Raw genomic sequence first — 27776 nt, 5'->3', positions numbered from 1 at the left:
ATTACCTGTCTATAAGAAATACTTCAGCCATGCTGTCATCCTTCCTCCAGCGTGCAAAAGTAAATCCAATATTCATTCAGTATTTTAAAAAGTTTTGACTGAGTGTTTGCTTTTACTGGTCACTCTCATATGCACGTGAACGACTGTGCAGATGTTTAAATCTACATTTGTTGACAGACAGTTTGAGCTACTTATCAGAATTTTGGGAATTGTCAGACTGACAAATTTTAATTGGATGAACATTTTTTCGTTTTAAGCCTTACCCAAAATATAAAAATACCTTATCCACTAAAGTAAAGGAGTAAAGTAAAGAGAAAATGAAAGTAAAGAGGCCGAATGGAGGAGGCTCATTCTCTATCCTTGTGTGCAGATTTTCTGTTTAACTGTTCTCTTGCTAGTGAAGCGTTCAGTTTTTCTACTTACAAATTCCTCAATGTATATAGCAAATGTGCCATGATGCGATGCAACTGACTCTTAAAGGGAATAGGAGATGATATTGGTTTAATGAACGTTATACTCAAAACACACCCAGATCTCATTAAGAGAATAAGAACAACTCTGTTAGACCATGCGCTGGGGTGCAGAGCGTATTTTTCTGTTTTTAAAATAGCAAAAGTAGATTTAATCGCGCCCTTAAGGCTTTTGCACCATGCGCTTTAGACTTTGCGCCTAGATCATTAAATTACAGCCCCTGATATTTGAAATCGGCTATTTAGGAAAGACAAAATAAATAAAATACTTACATACATTTTTATAATCTCTAATTTTGTTCGGACTCTGTGGAGTGTTTGCAATTACTGTATAACATTAAGGTTAATCCACCTACACTATAAAAACCTATAAAATGGAGCTTTTCACTCGTAAGGGCTGTCTAACTTCAGACAGTGGTTAATGCAACAACAAAAACAGTTTGTTTCTTGAGATTTGATTATGGATGACTCAAGATAGTCCTAATTACAAGCTCTGACAGTGATCTATATGTTTTGGATGGAGGCAGTGGAGCATGCTCACTGCAGTGAGTCTTTAGTGGGGGTTTGTGCGGTTTTGGCTTGACTCTGGAGCTGCTGCAAACAGTATTTCAGGCACGCTTTAGGCCCAACTCACCTGGAATGCTCTTTACGTCAGTGTGATTGATTTGACCCATCTGAACTATCATTTGAGTGCAGATGAACTAGCCAAATCCATATTCCCCATTTATCACACTACGTGTAGTGCATGAAGTGTGAAAAAGGACTGTTATTTGTTGACCTGTGTGCATGTATGTTTAATAATGCATGTATTTTAGCACTGTCTACAGAACAGAGCTTAATAAAATTTTTGTCAATTCTGACTAAAACTGTCCAGTCAGCAATAATTTACTTTTATCACAACAGTTTAACCAATCAGACACATCTGGTAAAAGGTTAGACACTCTGTGTTTCATTACCTTTCATATGCAGAATCCACGTTCGTAGTCTAAATAATACTGAGGAGAATCATATCTGAATTCTGCCCGTCTGCTGATTGTGTTAGTGCTAAATGACGCAGGATGAATAAAAACTGATGTAACATAATCACCTCAAAGATCGAGCCCACAGAGAGGTAATAAACACAGCTTTATTTGATTTGCTGGTAATTGTTCATTGGGGTTCGGAGAACGCAGCGGTTGGTTGTGCTGCATCCCAAACTCGAATTCTATTGGTATTTCATTCAAGTTGAGCATCAGTAAAACCCTGATGGGCGGTTAAATCAATTTATAGTCACCGCCTCTTCATTGCCTTTTTTTTAGTAATGGGCGTCCATAACTGATGAGAAAAATGAAGTGTGCAAACATTCCCAGATAGGAGGTAAATGATCCCACCCACTAACACATAATCTCTTTTTCCTGAGTGTCACTTAATATGCTGGAAATGGCACTGATGAATTGGAGGTATGTCTGTAAAATATGATTGCTTTTAAATACTGTCATTGCATGGGTATTTTATTTAATTCAACTTTGCTTTTTTGATGTATTACTAACTTAATAGTATTACTTGAATGTAATAGTTTGACAAAGCATGCAAAACGTGTAAAAGATATTATTTAATAGCCTATTATTTAAAGGCGTAGTATATATTTTTTGCCACTTGAGGCCATAAATGCACAACTGACAAAGCCTTAGTTTGATGATGGAGTGACTTAGTGTGGAATCATGGGAGTTGTCACTTTCATTGCATCCTACAGGACTCCTGCAGAAAATCATGTTCATGGGTGAGCTAAAGTATTCAAATCACATTGAATCAGTCGTGATGATGAAGAAGCAGTGTTGTCTTATCATACTACATACATTTTATGGTTCTGTTATAATGCTGCTCTCTGTGTCTATGATTTATGTAAATGAAAAACTGAGATGCACTGTGATGTGTAGGGCGGCACAGCACAAAATATAAAACAGATGTTTCAATATAATGTTAACAAATACTTTCACTGTGAATTTATGTATTGAGTTTTACTGCAAATGTCACATCCATAATACTAGAATTGCTACCATACTTTAGCATAAGTCACAAACGTTTGGTTAGTCCTTAATTACTATACTTTTTTAGCTTTTTTTTCTTAATTATGCAAAAGATAATTATGGTTGGCTGTTTCGAGTATTCTTTGTTTATACAGTATCGACTGTTCCACAAAAATTCTATAAATTGAGTGTATGTTACCACAAAGGAAGGAAAATTCTGAAGACTAAAAAAAAGTTCTTTCTTTAGCCTGGAAAAGTTTAAAATGCAAGGGCCTTAAAGGGCCTAGGGTTTAGAGGAACCATGATCAGAGGCATAATATATCGAAATGAACCCAAGTATAAACCACAATGTATCATACAATTCCATTAAATTTATTCATTTACTTATGATCAGTTGAAATCCATCTAGGTGACATGGTGGCTCAGTGGTTAGCACTGTTGCCTCACAGCAAGATGGTTGCTGGTTCGAGTGCCGGCTGGACCAACTAGCGTTTCTGTGTAGAGTTTGCATTATCTTCCCATGTTCGCATGGGTTTCCTCCAGGTACTCCGGTTTCCCCCACAGTCCAAAGACATGCGGTATAGGTGAACTGAATAAACTAAATTGTTTGTAGTGTATGGGTGTTTCCCAATACTGGGTTGTGGCTGGAAGGGCATACGCTGTAAAACATATGCTGTAACAGTTTATGGTTCATTCTGCTGTGGTGACTTAGGAAAAAGAGAATAAGCTGATGATTGAATTAATGTTTAATGATGTGTGGGGTCATTAGAATGCTGAGACAGGACACATTTACTAAAGTGAACCTTGAGTATGGTTTTACCCATACTTGAAATTGGTCCTCTGCTTTTAACTCATCCACACACACATTTTGATTGGGGAGTGAGTGCACACACACACAAGCACACTCTCTGAGCATAAACGCAGAGCAGGTTGCTTCTAGAACCCAGGGAGCAATTAGAGGTTAGGTGTCTTGCACAGTTGTTACCTCAGCTGCAGTTCATTCACTTGCTCTACCATAACTCCTACTGGAACCAGGAATCGAACCAGCAACCTTTGGGTTACAAGTCCAACTCATTGACCATTAGGCCACAATTGCCCCAACAAATGTGCATTGTACAATAATTTACAATAAATTAGTAAATAAAAAAACAAATAAATTCCAGCGACGCATTTATTCCCTCATCTGTTATAGATAGTACAGGGATACTTCACCAAATTGAGAATTTGCTGTGAATTTACTCATCTTCAAGTCCCAAGATGCCCTATACTAATTAGACAACCTTTACATGAGATTCTTCACAGTTTTATCATGTATTAAAGGTCTTACGTTTTCAACAGATCCTGACAAAAGTGTTTTCAAGTTGCATTTACAGGCATTGATAGTTCTCTGTGATGCCCATAGCTCCTCCACATAGTAATTTTATTTTTCCTGGGTAATATTGAACTTCTAGAATAAAGTTAAGACAAATACATATGATATTATATTTTTTACAGAGAAATTTATTATTAACAGCTACATTTGATTTGCAATTACACTATTGGCACACTTTCAGGTTTGTAGTGCACTTGAAATAGAATATTGTCTGTCTTTAAGTTTTTAATTAAAAAATACATGAATCATGTTGCAGCTATGATTTGAAGTTGATTATAGTTAAATGTTAAAAAGCCAAAATCATTATTATTATCAGTTTCAGAATAATAATAATAATAATAATAATAATAATAATAATAATAATAATAATAATAATAATAATAATATAATGATAATAAAAAGAAAGAAAGAAAACAATCTGAAATATGGCTGTCTGATTTTTAGACATTGACTCAACCAGTAACTTCAGCACTATCGGTAGGTTTTAAAATGCTTGTGACAGACATCATTGCTGTTTTTCCAGCTCATTTGTATAAAGCTGAACTTCTTGACACTCTCAACCCCTTCTCAGCTGTCAATCCCACGATTCCCGTGGAAGCCTAATGCTAAGCTCCCGTAGAGAATGAATTGGACACGTATGCTTAGATTGCTCTAGGAGATGCACAACTGCGAGGACTTGTTAGTGAATGCATAAACAAGTGAGATGAGCATGATAAAATTCTAAAAATGTATGTATGTGTGTGTTTCTCAGGTGAATATCTCACTGGATGATGGCCGATCTCTGGGTCTGATGATTCGAGGCGGTGCTGAATACGCTCTGGGCATTTATATTACTGGAGTGGACCGAGGCTCTGCTGCTGAGTACAGCGGACTGAAGGTAAAACATCTTGATTCACAACTTGTAAAATTGACTTGGCAAATATTAGAGAGCCGGCTTTGACTTCATTGCAATTATTTGTACCTGTCTCAGACGTGAGCCAATTTCTTACACTTTAAAAAAAAAAAATTCAGTCTAATGACACTTTTGGATGCGAGCAGTGTGCAGTGATTTATTAATAAGGTTTGAAGGAACTCATCAGTCAATCAGTGATTCAGCCAGTCAGTGATTCATCAGTAATGATGTCTTATTTAATGGGCCAAAATTTACATACCACCTGACATCTGACAGGAAAGTTAATCACGTTTGAATCTGCAAGTCATTGTGTTTTGACTGGGAAGATTCATCACGCGCTCACTTGAAAATAATACAAACAAAACAACAACAAAAACGAGTCGTTTCAGAAATGATGATGTTTGAATTTGGTTTTTGTAAATGCCACAAGTGTCTTGCTGTAGTTCGACGTGACCACATTCCGTTTGTCTAATTAAATTTGTGGTGTGAGTATATTGGCCGAGGTGGCCCTTGCCAAACTGGAAGATGTAGAAACAAAGCTGCACTAAATCCAAAGCTGGCCTCATAAAAGATTGAGCGAGCTCTTAACATTTTGGCTTCCATCCATCGACAGAAAGATGAAAGATGCTTCCTTTTTCTCCAGTCGGCCAGAGAACGAGCCTGCCAGGCAGACTTTTTGGAAAATATCAGAGGGTTGAGTCTATACCCTTGCATCACTCCGCTTTAATCTGTGGAAATGGATTGTTTCGCTCATAATAATCAATCCTTTGTGTTTGTTTTTTGTTGACTTCGCATGGTTTTATCAGTCTAGACATTTCCCTCTTTGTAACCTCTTGTGCTTGACTTATTCAGAGCTTAAGCTTCAACCTCGGAGATAAATATTTTACGTCACCTTTTTGGTAATGCAGCTCCGTGCTTGTGCATGTCCACAACTGTTCATTTGTATTCTCGCTGCTTTGTTGCATGGCAAAAAATATTAACAAAAGGGTTGATTTGTAATCGTCTCATGTCTGGGCTGCTGTTTACTTTCTCTGGCAACAAGACGTCAGACATTTCTTATCATAATTTGTGAGGTTAGAAGGACAACACCACATTGACATTCTTTATTTATCAAGGATTGGGATAAGAGTGTTGTGTCTGAACAGAAGTGACAAGGATCATTTATTTGATGACAGAAATGTGAAGGTTTTGGACTAGGAGGACAGAGGGTTAGCTTTGTTAAAACTATAAATTCTATAAAAAAATATGAGATGCCCAAACTAGGACCTGTTGGCCAAAGTTGGCCCATGGTAACCTTTGATTTGGCCTGCCATCCCATCAGAGAAGAGAGGGAGAATATTGGCTTTTGGGATAATTTTATGTCTTTAATTATACCTGCCAATACTCGAGTTTTCGTTTTTCCCGAGAGTCTCATGTATTTCAGACCCATCTCCCGCCACCCTCCTGTTTTGTTATTTCTCCCGGAAAACTCCCGCAATTTCACCCCGACCCGGTCTTCAGCTTTTTGGTACAGTCTGTATCCTCCCCCAGGTCGCCTCAGCGGCCAATCGAAACCTGGTCCATAGTACAGTTACTAACACCACAGTACAGTTACTAACCCATATCTCAACTGTGTTATTCAGACAAACACACACAACCGCACCGCCAACACACCGGCCTCCCGGAAATTCAAATGTTGGCAGGTATGCCTTTAATACATATTGTCATTTGTAATTTAATGCAACCTTTCAATTGTTTGTTTTATTTTAAGCTACAAAAACCTACCTTTGATTAAACATTTCAATTATATGTCTTTTTTTTTATAAACATCCTTTTGCTCAACGGATACACCACAACTTCACCACACAAATCAAGCCAAAGGCAGGTGCAGCTTGACTAATGTATTTGGCATTAAACTCCATTGTGTTATAAGTGGAATTCCGATGTTTTCATTATAGTAGGTTAATTGTAATGTGAAAAAAATAAAAAATGCATTAGTTAAAGTCATGTTTTCTATTAATTTTGAAATAAATTAGGACATTTTCTTTGGTATAACTTTGTTATACAGCTTGATATATTTACCTTCAGCCCACGGCTCTTAATCAAGTTTGGTTTTTGGCCCTTCATAATAAAAAAGTTTGGGCATCCCTGTTTTGTAGTGTTTTGTAGGGTAAATGGTTGGCTGGTGGTAAATGCTGCAACTACACATTCTGGCTCTAAAAAAAGAGCATCTATATCCATTAATGGCTTTGACGGTGGCTACATATTTCATTATATGTCATTGTATTTCAAGTCTAGTAAATGTTTTACCAGTTTTCATTTTTTTTGGTGGGCCTCTTTGGAGGGCTCTTAATAGCTCAAAATGGATTGTTGAAGATGTTTTTGTCTGTCTGTTGCTTTTGACGTCACGAGTCAAAAGATAGATTCAAGTGTATTGGGACTGTGCCATTAGCTGAACAAGGCTGTCATCACATTTTCTCTTTTATTTTGTTTTGCGGAAGAGCAGGGGTTTTTAAAGCAGGGTCAGGTAAATGCAAAGGAGTGCTAAAAGGTCAGGTTTTTATTTTAGTATTTTATGTAACCCTTGTGTGCTGTTGGGGATGTTTTCATCCACTCTGGGGTGATTTTGAGTCTTAATTTGGCCATAACCTTTTCTGTGTTTCAGCTAGAAGGATGTTTTTTGGTGACAAATCTTGTTTTTGCACATATTTTGAGAAAATGCTAAAAAGATTAATATTTGTTTAAAATATTTTGCCTAAATCTGTTAATCAGTCCTCATCAAAACTACTAAATAGAGTGGAGGAACTATGACGTTAATATGTATGCAAAAACCCGGAAGCGAGTTCCCTTGTCCCGAAGTCAATGGGGTTTTTCAATGGGATTTCAGTTAAATCGCTTAAATAAGGTTCGTGGCTTACACAAACTCAATATACTTTCACATTTTGTTCTATGACATAAAACACATCAGTTACATCTCACTCTTGATTTTTTAAAATCCGTTACGCTTCTTTAAAAAGACTGTTGCTATCAAGTTCCTAAATGGGACTACAGGCGGTGTCGGACTCATTATACGTCATCGAGCTGAACTGGTCTGAAGCACAGCTCGCTTGTGTTGGGCATTTGGATTTGTCTGTTATTTAAGTATTTTCATCATGAATAGTATTTTATAGTTTGTAGTATTTTTCTAATTGGGAAATCCTATTGTGTGTAGATAATGCCTTCACTTGTAAAGGCTGTCGAGACAGATTAATTTGTTGATCATTTATTTTAATTAAATAATATTATGAAGATACTGCTCAACAGGGCAGCCTGTCTCTTTCCTGCTCTCAGTAATGCAAACTTGTGAATAATTGTGTAAAAATACATACATATTAACTGTCATTTTAACGTGATCAAGTGATTTTTCGTCGTTTTTTTCTTCATCTGAACACATTTAACTCTGTCATAACTGCAATATTTACAATTCTCCATAAAATGTATAGCATATGTGACTGTATGGGCTGCTTTTCGCTGTACTTCATGACATAAAAATAATATTGAATGTTGTTCTCGATCCATCATGGAGCTTGCAGGCATTTGATAGACTAGTCCCTCATGCCTCATTTCTGTCATCTGTTAAGGTAAGCAGGCTGTGTGCACGCGAGCGATGCACTCATTTAAATATGTCTAATTATAATACTATGTAGGCACATTTATACATAGTTTTAAAACTTTTACAACAACCGTAAAGCAAAACTGATGTATTTCCCACGTAAAAATGACCCAAAAGGCACGTAGGTCTATGTGTTTTTGCGTATTTATTTGTTTATAATATATAGCGTGGATTATGATATAATAAACAAAGAGATCAACTCTTTATCATGGACCATATTTCTAAAAATAAGCTTGAAAAGTTGTCTGTAGCAGGGTGGTGCTGACATCACAGGCGAACGCCCCGAAGGCACTGCAGTTCGTTTATAGCCTAATGTTAGCTTTTCTGTTCTTACGTTTGCATTTAGGATCCAAAAGTCCTCAAAGTTGTATTTTTGTGCAATTTGTGTAATGAACTGAATACAGAGCTTATTATTTGCAATCTTTGAAAAGCCTATGGGAAAATCCTATGTGGATTTTATCAAGGGAACCAGTTTTTGATGTCATAGTTCCTCCACTCTATTGCTATTTAGAAAATTACAGGATTTTAACTCTTTAATTGCCAAATTCATAAATGATGTCACTGATTTGGTGAATTTTTTTTTTTTATTGATTTTCATTTTTTTCTCCCTGATTTACTGTTTTTTACTGTTGATCATCAGTTGGCACCATTATCCCTTGAGATAGGCCTGTGCAAAAAAAGCTTAGTTTCTGGATTTTATATGTTAAAAAAAAGTATAACAGCAAATTAAAGTGTGTGTGAGTGTGAGAGAGTGACCTTTGCGCACTTACAGTACCTTGATGTGTCTCAGAAAATCAAAATACTGTATGCATCTCAGCTCTCAGAACTACATGGAGTAAATAAAATCAAAAACTTCCTAGTTATGCACCATCAAATGTGGTTATAATTTAAGTCAATGGGCCAAAAATAGCCATCAACAGTAAATTAGGGAGAAGTACTTAAAATTTAACAATGCATCAAAGCCAAAGTTGTTACTAATCGTTCACATGACCAAGACTGAAATAAAAGGTAAAAGAAATCCAGTCCACAATTACTTTTTTTTAAATTATTAAAAATACATCATTTAGTGTTTATCAGTGACATCATTTGTGAACTTGGCAGTTAATTAATTAAAATCCTGTATTTTTAAAAAAACGTTTAGCAGTTTTGATTAGGACTGAGGTTGATTAACAGATTTATGCAAATAAATTAATACTGTATCTGATGCATTTTTATATCAGTTTAATTCAGTGGATGTTTTCGTCCCTAACATAACAAAAGGGTAGTAAATTTGAACAGTGCACAAGGGTTAAAGTCTTATTTTATTTTAATTGCTTTTTATTTCATGCCATTTTTACTCTTTTTATTTTATTTAATATTTTACTATTTCATTATTTTAGTTTTTTATTGGTTTGAAATCCAGTGGCAATGTCAAATTATTAGAATCATTTGATAGTGAATTCTTCTTACATTTTACAGACATTTCAAATAAATAGTAGCATAGCATTTCTGTCTGTTGATATTTTGATTAGCTTCTGCAGCTTTCCCCGAAACACCAAGGAAAAGCTCCCACCTTTTTCCCAGCATAATTACATAATTCAATCATCAGACTCAGTTATTATGAGTATTTCCTGCATATGAACCTTACTGTATTTCAAGAAGTCATAAATCTCCCCCTGGCCTCTGAAGTGTTTTGTTAGGTGTTCAGCTGATGACGAATTGCCCTCATGGCAAAGAGATGAAAGATTGACTGCATGTTTTATTGTAGAGGCTTTTCATTTAGCTCTCTCTATAATTGTGTGGGTTTTAGTGTTAGGTTGCTTCTTAATTTGAAATTTTTGTCAGTGGACCACAGGTTCTGCTCCGTAATGAGTTCATCTAAACCCCCGGTCTCCTCATCAATACGTCAAGACCAAACTCTCTTTCTTATAGACACTACAAGCGGAAATATATAAAGTTGGAGATGAAGCATTTACAATGTATAAGGTGCTTGAGTAAAGATCTGTGAGAATCAGAGTATTTGTGTGTGTGTCCTTATCAATTTATGTATGCATGCAATGAATTAAATTTATATTTATGACCTTTAACAGGCAACAAAACCTCTTGGTTGACCTTTTGTTAATAGGTTATCATATATATTTTTATTTTTCTAAATTGAGAGTCAGCAATGCCATTTAATACAAGGCATGGGCCAAACATTTTTATGCTTTAAAGGGCACCTACTTTACTAATTTTTCAAGATTTAAGAGAAGTCTTTTGTGTCTCCAGAATGTGTCTATAAAGTTTCAGCTTAACACCCCTCAGATGATTTTTTTTTAATGATTTGAACTTTTTTATTGATTTTTCTTATTTCAAATAATCCACATGAATGTCAAATACAGAGCATTAACATAAAGGAGAACAATACAAAATAAATAAACAAAACCATATAGATTAAGTCAACCAAAAACAAAAAGGACAAAGAAAAAAAGATGGGGGGGGGGGGGGTTTGCTAAAATAATAACCTTAATTATTATTTTGTCTTGTTACATGTTTGCTGACATTGTGGGTCGCAGAAATTTAGACATTTTCCCCATTCATCAAAATAAATTTCAATCTTTCCATGCAAACTGTAGGAGAGTTTTTTAAAAGCTGCAACTCATCCTCACTCTGAGATCCACTCGAAGATCGGAAGTCTACTGGAAGATTTCCATTTTTTAACTATCACCCGTCTGCCTAGCATGATACAGCTCTTTAGCTGTGATTCAGCTTTATTCATGTGCCTTAAGGGACAGGGGTCACCAAGTATGTATAAGCTTGGGCAAAAGTCATACTGGGTCTGCAATATCTTTACAAGTTATTCATGCACCTCACTCCAAAAATGTTGGACTACCCCTCAGATTATTTATTATACCTTTAAGAATATTGGGATTTTCTGCTCTAAACACATTGTAGCTGTTTTTGTTGCCTGTGCTTTTAATGCTAGTTCTCCCCGCCCGCCGTTCCCATGCGCCTGTCAGAGTGTGCCTCAATCTCCGCCTTGGCTGCGGCAGATAAGCAGCACAGTGACAGACATGAAGGAAGCAGATCTTACATAGCGTGACGTATGTGTTGTGGAGTTGCAAGAATGAGTCACACATGCCGTTATAAAGTTCACGTATGCTCACACACAGCGCGCTTGTTTAACTTTGCAGTTTTTGCATGCCAAATGTGACAGGATACACGTTAATATCCACTGCTGTATGGATATCCAATATGTTCATGTACAACATAAACCTGATTTAACATCCACAAACCATGATTGAAGCGTCTTCTTTTGTAATTGTACTGACATGCGGCTGTGGTAATGAAGTAAAGACGGTAAAAAATTGCTGTAATTCATTACAAACATGTACGGTTTTAAAAACGTTTTAAACTTGTAAAACTCATTCTTGATCACATTTGATGATGATTGATGATCACAGAGAGCTCACAGATCCTTTAATCCTGATTGCTTTGTGCATGTCCTGTATTGTTGATATGATTATAGGTGTTACGGAGTCATGTTAACCAGTGGTGGAAAGAGTACAAAAAATAGTACTGTTACATTGCTGAAATTCTACTCAATTACAAGTAAAAGTACTGGTGTTAAAAAGTACTTAAGTAAAAGTACAAATTACTCCATAAAAACTACTCAAATTACAAATAACTTTTTTAGTTGGTGGTATTGGTGGAATTATCCATAATTGCGGAGTCAGACAAGATCCAGGCAGTAAAACACATTTTACATAACACATTTATCGATACTATAAACATTTCTGAAACCGTGTAAACAGCATTAACTGAACTGTCAGGTGTGGTTCATATACGAATCAAAACGGAGCACCTATAGAGGAAACCCACGCCAACATGGGGAGAACATGAATACTCTACGCAGAAACACCAACTAACTCCAAGCCAGGGCTTGAACCAACAAACTTCTTGCTTTGAGGCGATAGCAATACCCGCTACGCCACCGTGTCGCCCACCCCTAAACATATATACATATATATATATATATATATATATATATATATATATATATATATATATATACACATATATATGTATATATGTTTAGGGGTGGGCGACACGGTGGCGCAGCGGGCGTATGGCTGTATGATGACGGTCAGCTCATGTAAATCTGTAGTAGCCTGAACTTGTTTTTTTGGTTTAAATAATGTACCAGGCTTTTCATTGGTCCATTATGATGAGCATTTTTTATTGGCTACCGAAATGTTAATTAAATTACAGTACTCTGTAACGAATTGTGATTTTAAAAGTAACGAAGTAGATTACTCAGCTTAATTTGTACTCAAGTAAAATTACAGCCTTAAAATTCTACTCATGAAAGTACAAATACCCCAAAAATGAATGTACTTAATTACAGTAACGTGAGTAGTTGTGATTCGTTACTTCCACCACTGATGTTAACCGCACTCCTGCCTCACGTTGCGGTGGACCTCAAAATGGGAGGGATTTTGATCCTATTTTAAGGCTTGCTGTGTTTGTTTATATCACCCCAATATGATAGTGGATACATTTTATCTACACAGTTCTGTCCAAAAAGATGATTTTCATCATATATGCCCTTTAAGAGTGCATTTTAAAGGGAAAAATATATGTAAATGTATTTTTTTAATGTTATTCATACCTATGATGGTAAATGAATTTTTCAGAAACCATTTTTATATGCTGATATTGAGCTCAAGTAACTTTTCTTATAATTATTGAAGTTAAAATCAGCCTAACATGCCTAGCATCGTTGGTTCGAGCCTCTGCTGGGTCAGTTGGCATTTCTGTGTGGAGTTTGCATGTTCTCCCTGTGTTCGCAAGGGTGCTCCCGGTTTCCCCTACAAGTCCAAAGACATGTGGTATAGATGAATTGGGTAAGCTAAATTGTCCGTAGTGTGTGAATGAGTGTGTATGGATGTTTCCCAGTAATGGGTTGCAGCTGGAAGGGCATGCGCTGCGTAAAACTTATGCTGGATAAGTTGGCGGTTCATTCCACTGTGGCGACCCCAGATTAATAAATGGACTAAGCTGACAAGAAAACGAATGAATGAATTTAAATCAATTTAATGTTTTCTTGCTGAATTTTACTCGCTTCAAAATTTTGAATGATAGTGTGTATGTAATATAATACAAAGCTGTCTACCTCACTTCAGACCTCAAAGTTTTGATCCTCCTACCAGCTCTTATACAGATGAAGCTTCTGGCAAAACTCCTGGCCTTTGAACTCGATCCATAATTCTTTTCTACTGAACCACATTTTCCTTCAAGCCACCTCCTCCGCCTCTTCCCGAAAGCCCTTTCACTGTCTGCTTAACTCCGAGCCATGCAGATTAAACTTCAGCCGTGCTGGAGGTAAAACTGACTGATGGCCCGGCATCTGTCCCATCTGCGTAGCTCATCACAGGGCCTAATTAATGTCCGTTCCCCTTAGAGATGAGCTGGGCTCACCTGGATCTGTGGTGGATGTCCGTCAGACACATTTATCTGTGCCTCAACGCTGCTGGTGTCCGGCACATCACTAGCTGACAGATGAATGTGATGGCTCTTTGTGCGTTTAGGGGGAAGGCCTGAAGCCTGCCTGCAGTACAATAACTTTGTTCAAATCTTTTATAGTTGTTTCATTAAGTCCCACCTGGAGAACACAGAGGGACAGCCAGAGGCATTCGAGAATGGAAATAGAGTGAAAAAATGGTCTAGTAAGAAGACTGATTTCTGAAGTCCAACATAGCTATTGCTCCTTAAGGTTTTTCACTTTCGATTTGGGACAGACCCAAGCTCTCATAGGTCGCATTTACATGGCATGGCTCAAGTGACCCAATTCTGTGGGTTTTTTTTCTCTCTCTCTCCTTTGGCCAAAGCAGAACAAAAAATGGTTTTGCTCTGTTCTCTTTGCATTCACACTAGTTTAGTACTTAAAAAAATAGTTCACCCAAAAATGAAGATCTGTCATCATTTACTCATCCTCCACTTCTTCTAAACCTCTTTAAGTTTCGTTCTTCTGTTGAACAGAAAGGAAAGTACTGAAGAATACCTGAAAAGAAAAACAGCCGTTTACTTCTATTGGATACTTTTGTTCATATTATGGATGTCAGTGACTGTCTTTTCCCCAACATTCTTCAGAATATTTTGTTTTGTGTTCAACAAAAGTTAAAATTATACAAATTTATACAAAAGTTAAAAAATTATACAAATTTAGAACCAAAAGAAAATGGTGAGAAAATATTCAAAAACTTTTCCTTTAAAGTGGGTGGGATTATTGCTATAGTTGCGCATTTAAAAGATATAAATGTCCAACGCGTGCAGTTTGTCTGTTTCATCTATATTTTGACATCACATCATACTTCAGTTTCTCCTCAAATCTTCTGACCAATCAAATGTTCTCTACTCTCTGACATGTCCCTTCAAGATGCTTTACATTTACTTTTCATTTAATATCTTTTCACTTGATCTCAACCACTCTCAATGGCAGAATTGTGATAAAAGCAATAAATAAATAACAAAAATGATTTGTTTTTGTTTTTTTTAAAAGGGGAGAAGGTACTATATGTCCCACCCTGTGATGTTTTATTTGAGATAGCAACAGTTCACACTTACATTGTAAAAAAAAACTGTTTTGTTGCACTCCAGCTGCCGGAAAAAAGTAAAATAACAGCTATTAAATTACAGACATTTACCTTAAAATAACAGACGTTAAAATTTCTGGTAAATTTTTGTAATTTACCATCTGTTATTTAACAGCAAATGTCTGTATTTTAACAGCTGTTATTTTACATCCCCAGCTGCTGGAAAAGCAATGTAAAATAACGGATATTTTTAAGTGTAGTTGATGATTGATTATAAAGACTGTTTGACTTGCTGTCCCAGGAGAGAGCCCTGAGCTTAGAAGGTCCTCGAGCCCAGGACTCCCTCCCATTTGAAGGGCGAGAGGGAAGTTTAAGGTCAGTTATGGCTTATGAGAGATTATAGGTATTGTTATGGAGAAATATACTGCTGACTAATGGCCCATTTCCACTGAGTGGTATGGTACGGTATGGTTTGTTTAGCTTTTTATGGACGTGTCCACTGTCAAAAGGTACCTAAAAGCAAACGGTACCGTACCACTTTTTTAGCACCCTTTGCAAAGGGTAGCTAGCATGGCAAAAGGGTACCAAAAGGAAGAGCTGAACGCTATTGGTTTTCAGAGATATATCACTAGCGCATACACAAGCGGAGAATGAAAACAAAGCAACCACCATTTTTAAATACACAGCCGAGACATTACATTGTAATACTGTATGCATATATAACGAGCCATGGTTGACCTGAGCTCAGACAAATTATGTCGTTGTCTTGATGCACAGCCACAAAGCCAAGAAGAACAAAATCTGCTGTCCTGTTTTTGTTTTACGAGGCCGTCTAAAAGTGCGAGCAGTTTAACTTTCTTCAGGGAGCTGGTGATTGCTTGTGTACGTCTATATTTGAAATAACGAACTTCTTGAGCTGATGATAATAACGTGCATGTAAATATTGAAGTGCCTCTGACATCCGATCCTTTCATAAACAGACAACGTGAGAGTGAAGCGTGAAAAAACAAAGGAGAAGCCCGAAAAAACAAAGGAGTGAATGATTCTTTCAGCAACCTAAAACATGAACAAACTACCATGTTAAACAACTATCATCGCCTTTTGGACTATTATGAACTCAGAATGACAGAATAATTTTCTAACAGAGGTTACATGTGCTGCTGAATATTAAAGATACAGATGAGAGGTTTGCTATGACTGTGGGCTATATGTTGTGTGTCGTCTTTGAACCCTAATAAGGACTAAATGTATGCTGTGAACATATCGGACACTGTAAGGGTCTGTATGTGTTCATACAGTACATGTTGCATTTATTTATTTATTTTACATAATTGCAGACTTTACAGTAGACTATTTCACTCTATCATTGATTTGCAATTATAATCAAATCATGTTCATACAAAAGTTAGTAAGGAACATTTATACACAAGTAATATGTGTATAAAGCATCTGTTTTGTGAGAAGTGCTTCTCAAATGAAATGTGAACAACCCGTACGGCTTTACTTTGAGTGAGATTTCCTCGAGCGAGAATGATGTCGACTGAAACTTTCTGTCGTACACCATGCCCACCAAAAGAGTACCCTTTAGGCAGTGGAAACACAAGCCTGATAAATGTGACTGGTACCGACCCATACCATACTGTACCGGTCAGTGGAAACGGGCATTAAGACCTCATCTATGGTACCAGTTTGGTTTAGTCAATTCACTTATGTCGCATGTTTTTGGACTGTGGACTGTTTGAACCCAGGGGAAACCCATGCAAGCATAGGGAAAACATGTAAACTCCACACAGAAACATCAACAGGCCTAGTAAGGACTTGAACTAGTGACAGTCTTTCTGTGAGGCAACAGTGCAAATCACTGGACCGCCGTGTAACCCTATCTAGGAAAAGGGAGGAGGACTAGGGGTTGAAGGAGAGATTCTTTAAGACAAAGATAACGGAGGTAAGAAACTCTGGTTATTTATAGTGTGTTAGGATTCATCTGATTGGTGAATCTTGTTAGCTAATGCGGGATCAGTCGTTGTCAGTCATAATTAGTTTATAAGTAAACTTCACTGTGACACATTGAACAAAATTGTACATTTCAGTGCACTTCAGGGGACCTTTAAATATACATGATTTGGTGCCTCTTGTTACAAATCCAATGATGCTGGTCATGACCATTCCAGCATCGTACAGCAGTGTACATACATCACATTTTTGTTAATGGCACAGCTGACTTGGAACCTCACCTGAGATGGTACTAAAAGGTATTAGGTATGGAACGCAAGAGCTGTCTGATATCAGTCTGCATGTCTATCTGCTTATTCGAAGGCTGCTTGAATAAAACAGCTCACACATCACCCTGTTTGTAAGAAGAGACTTGTTAGGGTGCATAAAGAAGTATGAATCAAAGCTAAGCGTGCATTCTCTTTATAGCAGGAGTCTGCAGTCCATATAAACCTGTGGAGGCTCTACATTGCAGACATTGAGTTTAGGGACTGATTAAATATTAACTTCACTAAACATTTCCTTGTCATTTCAGGTGTGACATAAGGCTTACATCACAAAATGTGTGGATTATGCATGTAACTATCCATCTAATATTTATTTGCTAACCTACTATAATTTTCTGCAAATCTGAACCAGTTACAGAGAGCTTTGGGTGAGCAGATTCACTGCAGCTTTAGGGGGGTAATTTTAAGGGTAATTTTAAAAATCCACTGAAAACATATTTCACACTTTTTTCATAGATGTTTTATTAATCAATTTAATGCTTCCTTGCTGATTTTTTTCAGATACGTTTTAATTTTGTAATAATCTTATTTAAAAATTCTACATTTAAAATGATGGTGTGCATGCAATAGAATATAAAGCAGTACACTTGAGTGTAAACTGCACAATTATGGGGCCTCCTACTAGACTCCTACTTTGCATTAGAGCTAAGGGGGAACTTTGAAAGTGAAACAAAACATTTTACACTATCTGTCATAGACTAAATATGTTGAAAGTACACATTATTTGACGGCATATTTGACTATATTAGATAAGTGGAAATGTATTGTATTGTAATGTGTGTGTATATATATATATATATATAGCACATTTATCATTTATGAGGGTGGCATGGTGTCTCAGTGGTTAGCACTGTCGCCTCACAGCAAAAAGGTCGCTTCTTCAAGTCCCGGCTGGGCCTGTTTTTTTTTGTGTGTGGAGTTTACATGTTCCCTAATCCCAACCCCAGAGCCATTCAAATACATTGTTGTTAGCATAATCTGATGGGTAGGATAAAATGTCTGGACACAGATATAGGGCTGCAGAATGTCATGGCTGTGGCCATAAGGGGTGTGCTCAGAAAACAATGTATCCGGAGTTTAACCGACAAGGCTTTAAAATGATTGCAGATAATAAACTTTCATGTTGGTGAAAATGTAAATGTCATTTGGGCGCAGCAGGAATGCTAAAACCAAAGAAGTTTTAGTTTTTAAAACTATCTGAGACTTGAGCTGTAAAGGCTGTAAGATGCCATATTCAATTAATTTTATCTTAACTTGGTACGATCAAATTTTTTATGTAATCTTTTTAAATAAATGTCTTTAATTATTTCAAACTCCATCACTTTTTTGTAAAGCTAATACTATTATCATGTGTAGATAACTTTGTGTGCAGTATTTGGGTATTTGAGGGTATTTAATTCTGGTTTCCCACTCTGAGTCTTGCCATTCTGATTAATGCAGACTGTATTTGAATGGCTCTGGGGTTGGGATTAGGGATTAGGTAGTTTAGGGCGATAGTACAGCTTCATATCACACTATTCTACGTTAAAATTGACACTGGTAGCAAAATCTGATGAGTAGCATATTGTGTCATCAAAATGTGCTACCTACTTTTTGAATGGGAGGTAGGACAATCTGAGAAGGTAGAACAAAACGACAGAACACCGGTTACTCACTGAGGGCTGAGTCTGGCCAGTAGAGAGGGGTCTGTCCTGTGCAATCTGTGCTGCATCCAATGCTTTAATGGACTCCCCTAACCCCACCCCTCACAGTGACGTCACTAGCTCCATTGAATGCATTGTGTCTGACTTTGCATCGCTGAGTGATGCAATCTCAGCTTGCATCATAAAGACTGCATGGGAGACCGCATGGGAAAACTAGGTTGCTGTTGGAAGTGGTGTTAGTGAGACCAGCAGGGGGCGCTCAACCTGCAGTCTGTGTGAGTCCTAATGCCCCAGTAATGTGAAAGGGACACCATACTGCCATCTTTTGGATGCAATGTTAAACTGAGGTTCTGACTCTGTGGTCATTAAAATTAATTTTCCTTCAGCTTAGTCTCTTATTTGTCAGGGGTCGCCACAGCGAAATGAATAGCGAATTATTTCGGGATTTGTTTTCCTCAGCAGCTGCCCTTCCAGCTACAACCCAGTACTGGGAAAAATCCGTTCACATTCAAACACGTATTCATACTCTACAGCAAAATTTGTTTACCCAATTCACCTGTAACGCATGTCACTGGACTTGTGGAGGAAACCGGAGCACCCGGAGGAAACCCACGTGAACACGGGAAGAACATGCAAACTCCTCAAACTGGCCCAGCTGGAACTGGAACTGCATTAATTCTGATTAATGCATGAATTTCCTGATGGCCCCAGAATGACTGAGTTGTTGTAATTTCTGGGACTTTTTTGTGCACATTTGTTTTTTGTCCAACTTGTCTCAAAAGATTAACAAAGTAACTGACTTTAACATTTTGACCCTTTTAAACAGTATGTCAAATAACAGAATAATTGCAGTTTTTATCTCATTTTGTGAGGCGATGCAGTGGTGCAGGAGGTAGTGCTGTCGCCTCACAGCAAGAAGGTTGCTGGTTCAAGCTTCGGCTGGGTCAGTTGGCCTTTCTGTGTGGAGTTTGTATGTTCTCCCTGCGTTTGTGTGGGTTTCCTCCGGGTGCTCCGGTTTCCCCCACATTCCAAAGACATTTGGTACAGGTGAATTGGATAGGCTAAATTGTCCATAGTGTATGAGTGTGTATGGATGTTTCCCAGAGATGGGTTGCAGCTGGAGGGGCATCTGCTGTGTAAAACATATGTTGGATAAGTTGGCGGTTCATTCCGCTGTGGCGACCCCGGATTAATAAAGGGACTAAGCTGAAAAGAAAATGAATGAATGAATGAATTTTGTGCACTTTAAATTGTGTTTGTTTTTTAATATAAATAAATAAATGTTACATTGTTTAATATTTCATCATTGATGCTATTTCTGTGGAAAAGTACCAAGAACAGAAAAAAATTAATATTCTTTTCATATTTTATGCTCTTTGTATGTGTATAGTGAATATTCCATTATGCCCTCGCCATTGTCACATGAGTTGTACAGCCTTATTCTATATGTAACTCTATACCAGATGTTAGTGTATGTAAGTCCTGATTGTCCCCAGTGAGTCACTAAGATAAAATAAAGTTGTGTACAGCAGTATCGAAGACTATTAGAGGAAAGCGGGATGGATAGAGTAGTGTAATGGTGCAGAGGGTGGAGAAGTCAGGATAGAATAAAGGGATGCAAAGCACAGCGAACCGTTGGAGAGTGTGATAAAGGAGTAGAGGGGTTGGTAGAAGAAAGCCAGTGGTTTGCCTTCTGTGAGTAAATGAATGATCCTTGAGTTCCTGCAGCTTATAAATCAGCCCCCCCCCCCTCCTCTCTCTCTTTCTCTCTCTCTCTCTCTCTCTCTCTCTCTCTCTCTCTCTCTCTCTCTCTCTCTCTCTCTCTCTCTCTCTCTCTCTCTCTCTCTCTCTCTCTCTCTCTCTCTCTCTCTCTCTCTCTCTCTCTCTCTCTCTCTCTCTCTCTCTCTCTCTCTCTGTATCCCTCTCTCTACTCCTGTGAGTTATGGTGTGTTCTGGCTGCTGACTCCACTGCATGAGGAACGTTTGCACACAGAGGAAGAAACAGACACACATCGATAACTAATCTTTCTTTATTATTTCTCCTTTGCTGAGGAGAAGAAAAGGAGCAATGGAAAAGGTTTGGTTTGCCCCTGTAATATAAGAAATGTTGGTCAAACAAAAATCATGTTATGTCAGTAATTACTTTTTTTTCTAGTTAAAAGGAACACAATTCATTCATTGATTTGAAGGTCATTAATGGTCTTATGGAGGGTTTCTAAACTTACAATAGCAACTTTTTCACAGTTCTAGACCTATTCAGGATAATTTTGGCATATTGACACCAAAGAAACCTTTTGAGGAACTAAAATAGCTCCTTTCTCAGAACAGGGCTTAATAATAGTAAGAAACAATATGAACTACAGTGATGTACGTGTAAACTGAATGGATGAATGTGTGCCAAATGAAACATTAGCACAGTATTGTGCTAATGTAAGTAAGTGTTCTAAACATGCACTGAAAACTGGTTCATTGCAAATTGTTGCAAACAGTTTATGTAAACTGAATTTAAACAAACAAATTAAATTAACATTACTAAAATTAACCTGTTGTTAAAATTCAGCCCATTTAAATTTTTTCAAAACCACTGAGCTACAAAAAACTGTAATTTTTTTTTTTCAGTGTACCAGTTCGGAAATATAAGCAGGCTCACATTATTTAAGAGTTTCTAAGTGTGTGAATGCTAATAGGAAAATGGTTTAGGGGGAAATTAGTTCTCAGTGAACTGAGCCTTGTGGTTCGTTCCTATGACTTAATTCTTATACCTTGAGTGAAGACCTTAAACTGTCTTTTATCCCATTCCACCCTCAATATTGAAGATGTGTTTTATTGTCTAACTCAGTGAATTGAGGGTAAATGCTCTGGTGTGTGGGGTAGAATGTTTCTCTGATGTGCTGATAGTTTGTGCGGTGGGTGAGGAAGTGTTCACCTCTCCCTCCACCTCTGTCTGGGTACAGTGTGGGCAGATGCGGCTCTCTGGGTTGCCAGTTCTGTCTGTATCGGCCCATCTCTACAGTCAGACTGTGAGCACTGAGTGTGAATTTGGCCATTGTTGCTCTTAATTTACGGTACTTTACTGCACTCAGATGTGTTGCTGTCATATATTCTCTATTTAGGCCTAAATAACTTTGAAATTTACTTTGTTTTCCTGCTGCTTCATTCCAATAACTCAGATACTCTAATTTTTGTGCATTTATAATTTGATTGGGCTTAATTCTGTGCATGAGCATGTCCGAGTCTTGATGCTGCCTGCTGTTAGTCATATTTGTTGTGTTGGTTTGAGTTTGTAGCAGGACCATCTGAATCAGGAGACTTTTTTTAATGTCAATTTTTTGGTTTTTGAGAGCTTTAATAGTATAAAAGAGTAAAAAAAAAAGAGTATAAAAGTGTTGGGGTCACTCATTTTTATGTGTTTCCAAAATTTGACGGCTTGTTCCTCAATGTGCATGAGTAATGGATACTGGTCTATGGCCCAATCCCAATTCTATTTTTGTACCCCTACCCCTTCCCTTTGGCCCTTACAACCGAGGGTTAAGGGGAAGGGCTTCAAAATTTACCCCTAAGAATTGGGAAAGCACTACAGCACTAGCACACGTCATCATATGTCATCGCGATCTCTTTCCTCATATGAGATCAGACGATCACGACTACTGTAGTTATTCCAGTTGTGCTATTTTTTATTTATCTTCAAGAAATCACTGAAGACATATTTTATGTTATCATAACAATCTGATGTGGCAATATGATCGTAACTATACTGTGCATTTACACAGTGGCCATATACATCTATTTAAACACACAAAAAACAACATTAACATTATAGCAGACACTGTAAAGCTCATTCCGCAGCCACTAGACATTACTGACAGGGTATTCGAGTGTCATAGAGTGTCAGAATGTTGTGGGACTGCTGTTTTATTAAAAGGGATTATAGATCGCGAAATTTAGCGGGGGTTTTTTTGCATTTTTTTTTTAAAAGCATGACGGTAAAACATGAACGCGGTTATGAATATATTAAAACGTGTTTGTTTGGTGTAAAAATTTTTAATAATGACAAAAAATACAAATTTGTGGATCTCCGAGTACAGCAATACTGCCATTGTGGCAGGTGTATTCTGGGAAATTTTCTTACCCCTTGGTTTCATGTGTAGTCCTGAAAAGTATTTGTTCGAAGGGCTATTCACCCCTTCCACTTAGCCCTACGCCTTCAAGCTAAATAGAATTGGGGTAAGGGGAAGGGCTAAGGGGTAGAATTGGGATTGGGCCTAATTCTGCCCTGGATGCATTGCTGGGTGTGTTCCAATGTACCCGGATGTTCCTACAAAACTCTGCATGTACTGTAGACTTTCAGTTGGATTTTTATCCCGTTAATCAAACTCACGACCGAGGAGAGGACCCCACACTTAATTTGCATAGAGCACTATAGTTTCAGTCACTGATTGGAAAATTGTAGGCCAGATTCTAATTGGAATTTCTATTTGTTGTAATCTCTATTTTTAATGGCGTAAAATGCCCATTTTGCTTTCCCTTTCTTTTTCGTGTATTTCTCTCTCTCTCTCTCTCTCTCTCTCTCTCTCTCTCTCTCTCTCTCTCTCTCTCTCTCTCTCTCTCTCTCTCTCTCTCTCTCTCTCTCTCTCTCTCTCTCTTTCTCTCTCTCTCTCTCTCTCTCTCTTCTCTCTCTTCCTTTTTATGATGATCAGCTGATATAGAATACCAAATCTGATGCTTCAAGCTTTTTAATGCATTAAGCAGACTTTCCTTCTAAGTTGACTTAAGTTGAGTTTCCTCCTTACCTAAGAGAATAAATTAAGAATGCTGCATATATTCCCTTAAACATGCCTCTTATAACCATTTAGTGTGGACATGTCATGGTCAGAAGGACCTGAAAATGTCAAGAAATAATTAACAATGCAATTTAGAAACATTGCAAATGATGAAAGAATTCAACATGTCTCAATCAAGAAAAAGTTTGGAGGGCATATTTGATAATATATGGTAAACTGCACCTATAAATCCATTACTACTTTAGTAAAAGGAAATATGCCTATAAACTGCTGTTAGATGTGCGTCTTCCTTTTCTTGTAAACTCATAAACAAACATTTGCAATCAGTTCATAAGATCGGCCAGATTGACAAGTACCCATCAAGTCATGAAATGTGATTATCTGCCGATACTGATCGCCAGCCGATTGATTCATGCATCTCTAGTATTTTTTTAGCTTCATGAATGCAGAGGTTAAAAAAAACAAGATTTAGTTTTAAATCACCACAGCTTAAGTCTCCACATTTTTTTTATAAAACCACAGACTCCATGAAAAGAAATTTTGATTGCACTATATTTTGAGGGTATCCCTTAGGCATGTTGACTGTGAAGGTACTCTTGGAGATCAAGGATGACAGAAAACCAAACCAAAACTATTAACAAGAACCTACAGAAAAATATGAGTGTGTTATCTATTCATAAATTTCACAACTCTTCCAATGTGCTTTTAACTAACTCCTACTGCAAACCTAGAGTCAACTGTGAATAAAGGTCTTCAAATAACACCGTTTTTTACTTTTTGAGTTTATACTGAATCATCACCTCGGGTTGGATTTTTGGCAACACTGATTTACAAAATGGCAGACAGTCAATTTAATACACTATATAGGGAGTGGTTTTGGACACAGCTTACAAGTATCTTTACAGCCAGGTCAGTAATCTTCCCTTAGAGTATTAATAGACTGTTAAGTTAGGGTTAGTAGAATAAGTTAATAATAAGAATAAGACATTAACTTGCATAGTTGCAGAGTCTTAAAAGACCCATCAAAATCAAGTGTTACCCAAATGTTTAGTAAATAGTAGCAAAAATACTGGTAACACTTACAAATTCATGCAATTAACTACTGGCTTATTACCTGTCTATTGTTAAGATATTAACAGTTCATTAGCAGTTAAAAAGTTTGATCTTATACTGAATCCCTAATCCAACTTCTACCTTACTAATTATTAATAAGCAGCTAATCCCTAGTTCTTCCCAAAACCTGAACCCAACTTCTACCTTACTAACTATTAATAAGCAGCTAATTAGTCAATTATTAAGCTTGTCGTGTTAGTAAATGGTTTGTTATTATTGTGAATTTTGACCTAAAATAAAGTGTCACTATAATTTCTGTAAATTAGCAATTTCCCATATTTTGTAATTCACGTTTTTATTTTTCCCTATTTATTATTTTATGTTTTTGAATTGCATTATGAGATTTAGTTTTTCTTCCAACAACGTTTAACCTTGAAATGTTAACAAAAATGACTTTTATTAACATTTTTCACAGTTTAAAGTGATATATTGTCTGGGTTGGTTTGTATATTACGGTACTAAAACTTTGTAATAAACAACCAGTACATTTTCTGTTATTTAACAGACTTATTTATCTTTATATTATTTCAAACTACTAAAATGGCAATAAAATTCACTTTGTTAAACTGTACACTGTTAAAAAAATTGACCTTAAATTCACAGTAAATTACTGGCTAATAATTGCATTACTTTCACAGTAAAATACTGTATGTAAATTCACAACAAATTACTGTGAGGTAATTAACAGGAATTTATTGTGATTTTGTTGCATTAAATTACTGTGAAATTACAGCCATATAGTATAACCATATAATTCTGACGTTTACTCTGACTTTGAAATCAGAGGTGTTTAACAGTGTTTGGTTTATGAATCAATTACTTTTGTTTCAGTTCAATAAGTTTTTGTCTAAGCACAAAGTTCTGTTCATTAAAAATTATTCAATATTATCACGTTAACCTTTTAAAATTAAAAAAGGTGCAGTGCACCCAAAATGAAATTTTAGTATGACATTCATGTCGTTTCGAAACAGGATGATTTTCTTTCAAGTTATTTTTGAAGATGTAACCAAATTGTTTTTGGGGCTGCAATAACATTCTGTTTTTTCTAAATATCAAAAAGTGCCAATACTAGCATAAAAATTCATTTGTATTAATGCCTATGTTGAATGAAATAAAAAGAGTTTAAATTCCTATAACTAACATGCAAAGATATAGCCCTTTTTACAGTAATTTGCTGTAATCATGCTAATTTGATTAACTTTACAATAAAAAATTCTGAATACAACGCATTATTGTGAATTTTTACAGTTAAATCCGGTAAAGTGATACTAATGTAATTTACTGTGGAAAATTACAGTAACTTCTTGTGAAAATCTGGAATTTCTTTACAGTGTAGAGTTGAATTTTCAACATCAAAAGTCGACAAAGCAGTTTAATATATTTCCCTTTTTTCTCTCTTTTGATTTTTTTTCATTTATTTTTTCTTTATTATCATTATTTATTTTACTTAATACACCATGCTGCCAAACTCAACTTGCGGTATTCTCCTGTTTATATGCTTAATTTGTGAAATGAATGTGCATCATATATTGTTTATTCACATTATATACTGTGCTGCACAATATGAGGGTTAAAGTGTGCTTTATTATTATTTTTTTTTTATCAATTTTGTACTGTTATATATGTTGTTTCTATTTGTATGGTTATTTTCTTTTACTTTTGTTTGTTAACTGTCACAAAAATCTGATAAACTAATCTTAAACGTGTTGAGGAAAGGAAAAAAATAAAATAAAAAAGTCGACAAAGCAGAGATCAGCATCCTATAATACAATTGACAACTATAAAATGTTTTCTTTCTCATTTTTTAGATGAACAGATATTTTCAAAAATGTTTGAGCTCTGTCTTTACATAAACCGTTTGTATTGAGCATATCTATCAACAGCCAAAAAAGCCACAAAAATAATGTTTTGTGTCTATTGAGATGTGAGATGATTTAACGTTGAGGTATCTAGTGTCATGAAGCACGGTAAACTAAGAGTGTTACAGTCATTGATTGTTATCCCACTGTGCTGAACTGCTCAGTGAGGGTTTCATGCATTATATTCATTGCATCGATTTGCAGAATATCACTAATATTCTGCCATGGCCGAGTAGGTTTAATGAGAACAGATTGAGCGCTTTTATCTGTGTCTTGTAACTGAATCATTTCCAGTGAATGTGCCACTATCCACTCCATCACTTCCTCTGTCAGTTTGTTACTGAGCGAATTTGGAAAAGAGACAGATGGTATTCATAAATGACCGTCTACCTGGCACATTTGACAACAACAAACTTTCATTCATTTCTTCATTTAGTCTCATTTGGAGTGTCAGATCTTTGAAGCTTTTCTCTGGTTTCGTATTTTTAGGTAGGGGATCAGATTTTGGAAGTGAATGGACGCAACTTCCGGAGCATCTGTCATGATGAGGCCGTGCAGATCTTGAAGAATTCACGACACATGCTGATGACCATAAAGGACGTGGGCCGACTGCCTCATGCTCGCACTGTAGTGGATGAGACCAAATGGATCCCCAGCGCGCAGATCGCTGAGAGCTCGGCCAACAGCAACAGCCAGAGGTGAAGCTTCAGTACACTCTTTTTATTTTATTTTTTTTGTTAGACAGTTTTTTTTCTTTCAGAGCTGAGGAGTTTTAACTGAGCTCTCAGATTTGATTCATTTAACCCACATTAAACTCACAACTCACCAGTAATTCACTACATGAATGTGATTTGTTGTCCTACATGGCTTCTGTGTCTTAATGTATTAAATTGCTTAGTCCTTATTAACAATCATTTATAAAATACATTATTTACGAATAGGCTACTGAAGAATAAACCTAATATGCAATATGATTCTTGCATAATGATCACATCGAATGAAACAAAATAGCACTTATTTTTTATACAAACTATAAATATAAAAAATTAAAGAAATTTTTGGTAATGGAACATTGAATGTAATAAATCTAAACTATTATATAGTACACTACAAGCTAAGTAAAGGCGCCTAGTTAGAGTTGAACATGACTGCGTTCACTGCACGCGTCTGTTACCA

General features: G+C 36.5%; 1 protein-coding gene across 1 annotated transcript in view; it reads left to right on the top strand.

The window, feature by feature from the left end:
• Positions 1-27776, top strand: part of LOC130228354 (whirlin-like) — a 65910-nt gene that overhangs the window by 5244 nt on the left and 32890 nt on the right. The window contains exons 2-3 of the mRNA XM_056456792.1: positions 4600-4725; positions 27090-27298. Of these exons, the coding sequence (XP_056312767.1) occupies positions 4600-4725; positions 27090-27298 (335 nt within the window). The remainder of the gene's footprint in view (positions 1-4599; positions 4726-27089; positions 27299-27776) is intronic.

The sequence above is a fragment of the Danio aesculapii genome, chromosome 5 (assembly GCF_903798145.1).
Source record: "Danio aesculapii chromosome 5, fDanAes4.1, whole genome shotgun sequence".
Lineage (NCBI taxonomy): Eukaryota > Metazoa > Chordata > Actinopteri > Cypriniformes > Danionidae > Danio > Danio aesculapii.
The sequence above is the reverse complement of the archived record's forward strand: the minus strand, read 5'-3'. Positions and strand labels throughout refer to the sequence as shown.